Source organism: Rutidosis leptorrhynchoides, chromosome 8 (genome assembly GCF_046630445.1).
Source record: "Rutidosis leptorrhynchoides isolate AG116_Rl617_1_P2 chromosome 8, CSIRO_AGI_Rlap_v1, whole genome shotgun sequence".
Taxonomy (NCBI): Eukaryota; Viridiplantae; Streptophyta; class Magnoliopsida; order Asterales; family Asteraceae; genus Rutidosis; species Rutidosis leptorrhynchoides.
The window spans coordinates 103,470,514-103,479,847 of record NC_092340.1 but is presented as its reverse complement, the minus strand read 5'-3'; the positions used below and the strand labels follow the sequence as shown (position 1 = coordinate 103,479,847).

The 9,334-nt window shown below is 33.6% G+C and overlaps 1 protein-coding gene across 3 annotated transcripts; it reads left to right on the top strand.

Moving 5' to 3' along the window:
• Positions 1-4,630: 4,630 nt before the first annotated feature.
• Positions 4,631-5,917, top strand: LOC139864842 (uncharacterized). Of its 3 annotated transcripts, none has more exons than XM_071853409.1 (5): positions 4,631-4,768; positions 4,854-5,140; positions 5,299-5,363; positions 5,465-5,584; positions 5,680-5,917. In XM_071853409.1, exons 2-5 carry the CDS (start codon positions 4,925-4,927, stop codon positions 5,753-5,755), a joined length of 477 nt encoding a protein of 158 aa, XP_071709510.1. In that variant the 5' UTR covers positions 4,631-4,768; positions 4,854-4,924; the 3' UTR covers positions 5,756-5,917. The 3 variants fall into 3 exon arrangements, with proteins under 3 accessions (XP_071709510.1, XP_071709508.1, XP_071709509.1); XM_071853407.1 differs by having other exon boundaries at positions 5,662-5,917; XM_071853408.1 differs by lacking the exon at positions 4,631-4,768 and having other exon boundaries at positions 4,779-5,140; positions 5,662-5,917.
• The last annotated feature ends 3,417 nt before the right edge of the window (positions 5,918-9,334 follow it).

The following is a 9,334-nucleotide window of genomic DNA, read 5'->3' as shown; positions in this document are numbered from 1 at the left end:
CAAAGGGTGCAAAACAATTAAGTTTGATAATTGGGTGCCCGCGAAACAAATAACAACTTTGGAATGTAAATGATTTTGATAATCATATTATATTAAATCTTGTGGTTCAAATGCAACATTTACTAAAACACCTATGATTTCACCAACGTTTTCGTTGATAGTTTTCTATATGTTTTCTCAGGTCATTGAACGCTACTTGATACATGCTTCCGCACTCTTTTTGATACTTGCTTGGATGTCGAGTATACATGCATATTTGGAGCGTATTTTGACTTCTTTAAATTGTGTCGCATAGGTTTCATTTGTACGTTAAACATTGTAATGTAACTAGTCTTTTGAACTACATTTGTAAACTTGAAACATCCTTTTACTTATGAAATGAATGCGACATATTTTGGTCAAACGTCATGTTAAAGACTTATGACCACGCAACGGGACCTAAGTAGTCAGCGCCGTCAAACATGATTTGGTCGGGTCGCTACAGAATACAAGTGGATATCGTTCCTAAAAACATGACTTTTTATGCGATATCAAGTATCCCACACTTAGACTTTGTTTGTCCTCAAGCAAAAGGTCGATAATACTTTAAGTAAATAAAGACTCAGAAGACTGTTACGTTCGTTCCTTATGTTTTATAAATAACTTACATGGTTTTTCTTTTTTTTAAAATCAGATATGACATTTCCTATGCTGTCTTTACAATTCTCGTGAGCGTAGCATATACATGACTAAACTAATCTCACCGGTGTTCACTCATCATACAAGTTTTTGGGGTGAACTATTCTAGTATTTGGTAGTGTGCTCGATTAGCCAGTAATGTCTGCATTTATCGTCATAAGTTTGATCGAGAATCAGATCTCTACCACCTAAGTAGGTACAATGTCTAAATATCATCAGGCCTCTTAACTGGTCAACCATCTCTACGCCTAGTTCAGAAAGCTGTCTCGGCTGTTGTACAGTCACAGACTTAAACAGATAGGACTGAGCATCCCTTAACGGAAAATCGATGCACTTACCAAAACAAATGATTGCACCCAATTATCTGCAACCACCAGTGCCTCTCCAAGAAAGTTAATCTCATCAGTAAAAGCGTACCACCCCTTGCGATACGAAGATATGCGAAATATGCTTTTAAAAATGTTCAAGCTTAGGACCATCCCTACACCATTGAAGTACATTTCAAAGAGCACAATTGCACGAACGCCATTAGGATGCAAACGTGCAACACTAAGGCCATAGAAATTCAAAACCTTCATGAAGAAACGAGTAAATGGGTACCTCATATCTGAAACCTTGAAAGGTCTCAAATAAATAGCACAGTATTCGGTGGGGGCGCACACGCACGCTGCTGTGACCTGGGTATTACCAGCCCCAAATCTCGCAATTGAGGGCATAAATAGCAAACCCTATCGAGATATGACTGGTCAACACTACTAGATGCACGTAATGCATCATGAAGGGGATTGGCATGTCTAGGAGGCATGATGAACGAAGAAGAAGATGAAGGACATGGTGTAATTAACAAAGATAAGCAAATAATTTTTCTGTATTACGAAAACTGAAGAATATCGAAAGTAGAAAAATTTAAGTGAAGATAAGTGGTCGCTTTTATAAGTAAATAAGGGCCCCACATAACTCAAAAAAGGCGTATTGAAATACGTGAAAATACTTTACTATGATTAAGACAGAAAGTGACAAGCATTAATTACATGTCAAATCATGCGTGTGGGGTATGTTCCTTTGAGTTTGACAACGCAGCCATCCCAGCTGACATCACCAAACTGGGGGGACTTGATGATACGCATAATGATTCGTCTCAAAAAGCCACACTACCCAACCAGCATTTACGACTAACATGTTCTCAGCACGAAACGTCACGGGCGGGCAACGTCTTCCCAGCCCCGTTTCAATAACCCAACCAGAAGGTCACTCACATACGAGTCCGGTAAGAAGCGTACCGGACAAGAGCTGGCCGAGACGATTACATAACAAGCACCCAGGTTACCGGCACCAGCTAACCGGGTATAAAAGCATTAAGGAACCGGGATCCATGCCGTCACATAGAAAGGCCGTCTGGACATTGAACGTCGGGCACCCGATAGATATTACCCGCAAGACGGCTATGATCTTTCCCAGACGTAACATCACCGAGGAGAAACACTTGGAATAAATGCTAGGCAGAACCTTGACTAAACAAAGACATTCATCCGTCACGACCTGGTCGGATATACCACACTCTCGGGACTACCCCGACCTCCCGGCACAAGGATGACATCCCGGAACATGTACTTCATCCCGGAACATGCACTTCATCCCGTAATAAGTGCACTGTCCCGGAACGAGTACTTGATTCCAGAACTTACAAACAAATAAGCTACATGCCACGTCAGCCCACAAATCTAAGAAAGTTTGTTAGGATATTCCCATGAAAGGGACAAGCGCCACGTCAGTCCTTGGGATTAGCAAAGTTCGTTGCAACCATGAAGGGGACATGTGCCACGTCACCATTCCCTCATAACACCTATAAATACACAAACAAAAAATCATTCGTAAAACAACACTTGATGCATTAATGTTACCCTGCCCAAATTAATTATGGTAGCATTTTCTCCACCTGACAATACAACTCTGATTAAGATTCCGGTCGCCATCGGAGTTAATCTGAACTCTAAGATATTAACTTACTCGATTCCGATTGAGGGAGGTTAATCCCATCGATTGTTTTACACCCTTGAAATCCAAATTTCAAATCGGGGTTTGCACAATTATTGGAGTTAAAATATTCGATCCACTCTTTTTCCCGAATCAAGCAATCAAACCCGAAATCTATTCGACTATAATGATTTTGGTTTGATCATTTTTCATGCTTGAACATTATAAAACATATTCGTAAACGGGTTGATATTTGCAAATTGATAAAAACCGCTAATATGTTGCGTAGTATAGATTAAATGTTGATACATATCTTGCACGATTGAGTTTCTCTCTTGAACTTGTTCTCTTTATTTTTTTTAAAGCAAATTCACACACCCACCGAATACTAAAACAAATATATACACCACGAAATGTCGTAAACATGACTCGAACACTCAACCTCAAAGTTGTAAGGGTGACCTCGATGTGTTTGAATTTTTCTTTGGAATTTTATTTTTGGAACTGTTTTTGGTGATAAGAAATTGGTGAGAAATTTGTGTAATTGAGTTGAAAGTGTTGATAGGATATGGAATGTGGAATATGGAATATGGAATATGGATACGGATATATACTGTTTAATAAATAAATTAGAAAAAAGCAAATGAGCCGTTAATGTAGCTGTGGGGATTTTTTAATTTTTTTCCAAATGGTCACTTTTTCCATTTTTATCTGTCCACAAATGTGTTTGAAAAGGAAATGAAAAAGGGCGATGTGCTACACGGATGGCAGGGCGATGTGCTAGACGAATGGCAGGGCGCTTTGCTTCCATCGACGTCCTGCTAGCGGGCTAGCTGGGCGACTCTAAAGACCTAACCGTTGGGACCCTTCTTAGACTACTTGTAATGGGGAAAACTCACGCCAGTAAGATCCCATATGAAAGAAAAGCCATGCTCCTGCTACTCCCTAACGCGCCGTTGGATTTCAAATTTAGCCGGGTTCAATTGCTTTCTAGCAATTCCAATCGGAGAAGCAACGGAAGTGGGATTGAGGTGGATAGTTTCAATTGATTGATTAGTAATAGCCGTTCATATTTCAAATAAAAAAAGAAAAAATTATTCAATATTTTTTCTCCTATACATACCATACTATGTTAACTAAATATACACATACAATTCATAATCTTCATTTCTTCTTAAATTACATACATATTAAATAATGGATTCATAATGAACGATAGGGAAAGTTTCGAAAATTAAGAAGTTGTAAAAAATTAGAAGTGTGATTTGATAATAAAAGAATGAAGTATATATAGTAGTAAAAAAATATAACCGTTAGGGTTTAAAAACTAGACATTTGGCATTATTAATATTAATATTATTATTATTTTACACACACACACACATACACACACACACACACACACATATATATATATATATATATATATATATATATATATATATATATATATATATATATATATAATATTAAACAAATTAATATAATACAAAAAATAAAAGTCAATTGTCACATCAGCATTCTAATACAAAAATCAAACCAAAACTCATACTAGCATTACTCCACACCAAAAATCCACGTTACCTAGTCATCTAAAAAGTGCAAAAAAAAACCTCATACCACTAACCCACGCCCCCTCTTATTACAAATTTTCTTAGTGTAAGTTACCGAGGATGTAAAGAATTATACTCACGACGTCTCATATTAATATTTCCCCACAAAAAAATGCATCGTTTAAGAAATCTTATCAATACATTCTACTTTCTTTTTACTTTACCTCTAATTTTATCCGTATTTTTCTGTCTTATATGCAAAAGTTAAAGGTGTAAAGAAATTTTACTTTATTATTTATACGTATCTATTAAAAATGTTGGACTACTAATTTGAAACAACTCAAAATAAAATGATGAATATGAACATGACACGAAAAGGATTAAATATTAAGCTAAGTTGAGACGTTTGTCGTGAGTGTTATTTGTTTTTTTTTTTTTTTTCTCTAAAAAAATAATATATATATGCTCCTAACACCGAGGTAGAAAGAAAGAAAGAGAGAGGACCACACGAGTCGTCCATCCATAATTAGATAAGAACCTAAACGATCAAACGAATCATTCGCGTTAGTAACCTCCTCAACGAGTTATAATTATACTTACTTGTTAACATAAAATTGACAACATTTCATTACTTCTTTTATCTTACAGCTAGCGGATCATATATGAGGAACCAAAGTGTGGTAAGTATAGCATACTGATTTGGTGGCCGGGTATACATTATGGATGTTACGGCTACTGGTCGAGATACGGCACAAGAGACAACGGAGGACGTTGCAGATAATATGCAGGGGACAATGAAGAAGAGGAAGAAGATGAATTTAGCATCTGAAGATGAAATAATAAATTTTTGTAATGGTTTTAGATCCACTTGTGTTCAGGTGTCTTGTTGTTCTAGTATCAGTTCAAGTAACAAACGTAAAGCTTCAGATCTAGAGGTAATATGCTAGGGAGTAATATTTTTTTTTTCTCAGTTAACTTTTAATTTAAATTTAATTATGTATCTTAGCTTTATGCATGTTTTAAATCAACTAGCTTAAAATTGTAAAAAAAAAAAAAAAAAATAATAATAATAATAATTATATGGAATTTGCAGGGAGAGATTGTTGGGACTGACACTGCTAGTGCTGAGAGACATAATAAATTAGATGGAAGTAAAAGGTTTTTAACTTATGGTTATTTAATTTGCTCATTCATGTACATGATTGTGCTTGTTTTGAAATCATATATTCAAAAAGACTAATTACTCGTTTTTTTCCTAGACCGAAATTAGTCGAATCTAAATCGGAATTAGATGAATTAGAGACAATTGCACCAGAAGCAGAAATTGAAGAATTTTTTGTTGCAGCACAGAAAGATCTCAACAAGCGTTTTAAGGACAAGTGAGTAACTAATTAATTTTATTAAGCTGAATAATTGTTGGTGTATGACTTTATGTAAATTAATATATATGAGTCGGTATTTTTATCATTTGCAGGTATAATTACGACATTTTAAACGATATTCCAATTGAAGGTCGTTTCGAGTGGATTCAAGTAAAGCCAGGAAAATGATGATCTAAGAGGATATATAATTAATTATACGTCTTGAAGAATTGTACGTTTCTAATATTTAGAGACACAAAGTTTACTTAATTCTTAGTAATACAATTGTAATCCTCTACTGGCAATTTAAATTAGTTAGTTTGTAAGTTTATCCTCTTAACATTAGTAATATTCTGGTTAGCTTCTTAATTTAATTATATTTTTCAATTTTTTTTTTCTGAGTTAATTATATATTCACACCAAAAAAAGTTTAAGTAGTACAGGGGAATATTTTAATTTTTTAATTTGTAGTGATAAAAAATAAAAATATATATATAGATGCCGGAAATGTGAGTTACAGCAAGGCGGTGAGGATGGAAGCGAAGGTACAAGAATACTACTGACGCCTTGCCGTGTAAGCTACGAACACGTGTTGGAATGCCGGAAATAAATTAAAGCATCTACGACTCCAGATACATACATGCTGACTCCCATGTGGATCCGGTTGAGTGTTACCAGTATATATTTCAGTACCCATATCCTTAAAAGAAAAATGATATATCGATGATACTTTTGATACACTCATCATAGCTATACATGAACATGTTTTCATACATGTTAATTTGCATTTTTTATATTAAATGTATCAAAAGTTGATATATCACCCCAGCGATGGTAATGGAACTAAAAAAATTCGAAATTCGCGGTACCCGCATTCGTTATAGGCGGATAAAATAAAATAAAAAATTATCCGCGGGTGAGCGATGGATGTAATCTTGTACTCGCTAACGGGTCGCAGGTGGGTGATGGATGTAATAGATCCGCTGGGAGGAAAATCTGATTCGAAAATTCATAATACCTAATCCACGAATATACCCGTTCTAAATCAGTGGAAATCGTCACCTTCAATAAATGACCAATAAGTAATAATTTATTCCGTATAAGTTTCTACATTACTCATATCATTTTGTATCGAACATTTTAGTAATTAGAGCATCCGACAACTACATATTATATGCAGTGGCGATTCCAGGATTATAACTCAATGAGGTCCCCAAATTTTTTTCCAGTACTAATTATATTAAAATGTTATTTTAGTGATAGTTTACTTTCAAAAAAATTATAAATTCAAAAAATATATGGGTTTCAAGTAGTGTAATTTAGTGGTGTCCTATACAATTTAAAAGAAAGACTATTGATTTGAAAAATATATGGGGTCATACATTGAAATTTAGTGGTGTCCTATGCAATTTATGGGGTATTTTCTACTAAATTTTTTTAAACTAGTGGTGTCCCATAACCCCACGGATATCCACTTAGATTCGCCACTGACTATATGTATTATATAATCAAAGCATGCATGATGCTGTTTGTTTCGTTTATTAGACTATTTTAATAAATCTAATTTTTACATATTACTTTAGTAATTCGTCAACCTACTGTATGATTTATTTTACCAACTAAACGTTGATTGTTAATTTTAAACAATGAAGTTTCACATATATCAACAAAAAAGTATAATTAATATATATTTTCTCAAATTTTGATTTCATAAACATAGTTATATGATTGGATGGTATTTTTCATGTCACTTTAAATTATGTAATGATATTTATTTTAAATTATTGTATACTTTAATTTACAAATACTTTATAAATCAGATCCGCCGGTAAATCCGCAACCCTCGAATATCTGCGGGTACGGGCATCGATCTAAAAATAAATCCGTTAACTAAGAACCGTGGGCTAAAGGATCGTCAGAAAATAAGCAGTTGCGGGTGATGGATATAGTGGATCCGCACCCACGACCTGCGGGTCTCATCCTTAATCACCACCGATTCATAAAACTTCATATTACTCGAATATATCATTACCCGTTTGCCATCATAGGTTGTTGTTTCAATAATTTAACATAACGTCGTTTTATCTTTTAACTTTGCCGCTTGATATTGGGTTTGTTTTGAAATTTATTTTTTTTTTATTACTGGTTCTCTTTTAACAAAGAAGTTTTTTTTTTAGGAATATAATATCATATATCACCCTTCTAAACATCAAAATTATAATTTACCTAAGTAAACAAACTAATATCAAATTTCCTGAACTTAAACACAAATCTCTCAAATTTACCTAATTCATTTATTTAATAATAAATAATACATGTAATCACTATTGTACCCTTCTCTTTGAGCTAAACAAATAAAAGGAAATATAGAAAATGGAAGCTATATCATTATATGAACGCTATTGTTTCAAGAATTTCTCAATCGGAAACCTCGGAATATGGTTGAGGTTATATGAATTTAGCCACAATAAACTTCCTATTCATTTCACGACCTACTTATTTTATTCATATCTTCTGTCTTTGTTGTAAAAATCATATACGAGTACTTAACATATTGTAAAGAAAAAGAAAGAATCGTGATATTTTTTTGAAACGACCGTTTCAAAATAACTCATAGAAATATTAACTACCTTCACGGTCATATTCAACACACACTTCATGGATGTTCACAATGACTCCCATACAGATATCAATCCATACGGACAGGTATCTGTGAAAAATCATGGTAATTGTAGTGACCCGAACTTTTCCATGTTTATATATATATTAATTGAGATTGATATTTACATGATTAAATGTTTCCAACATGTTAACCAATCAAACTTGTTAAGACTTGATTAATTGAAATATGTTTCATATAGACAATTGACCACCCAAGTTGACCGGTGATTCACGAACGTTAAAACTTGTAAAAACTATATGATGATATTGAAGGTTCTTCGTATGCCCGAGAGACATATTAAATTAATGTCGCTAATGTGTTATGATCCAAGTCGGGTCATACCCAATAACAAGCTTACCGACACCTTATATGTATTTAATCTTAGCGATTGGATCGTTGATTAAATACGCGACACTTGAACTTTAAGAAAATGGCTTTCTTAAATTATTACTTGATGTATATTTATATGAATCATGGAATAATTTATATGATATGGATTTAATTATTTATAGGTTAAATAATTAATTAATTATGTTACATTTTATAAAATAGGTTTTATAAATGATGTAAGCATAATAAATAAAATGGAAGTTTTATAAAATGTATTTTATAAATTAAGTTTTATAAAATGTAATTTTATAAAATAAATCCATTTTATTTAATATTAGTAGTGGCCTTGGAGTTGTGCATACACATGCTAGAGATGCCATTCCTTTGGTCATGCTTTTCCATATATCCATATACATGTTCCTTGACTTCTTGGAATAACATACATGCAATATACTTCAAAAAAAACTGCACCAAACTCCTCCCAACTGCTGCTGTCCAGCCGTGACTTTTAGGGAAGAAAAGAGGGTTCAAAGTTTGGTTTTTGCAAGTATAATTCAAGTGTTTATAAATTCTAACTAAGGCTAGGTGTTGGTGCATAAGTTTGGGGTATAACTACTTGAGGTTTCATCCATTTGAAGCTCTATTCTTCATCATCATCTTCATCATCAACTACATAGCTTGGAAAAGTTATAATCTCTTATATATCTTGTAGTTTGTAAGTATGTTTCACAACTTGATCCTAATTGGGATTTAACTTTAATTGGTTAAAGTTTAAC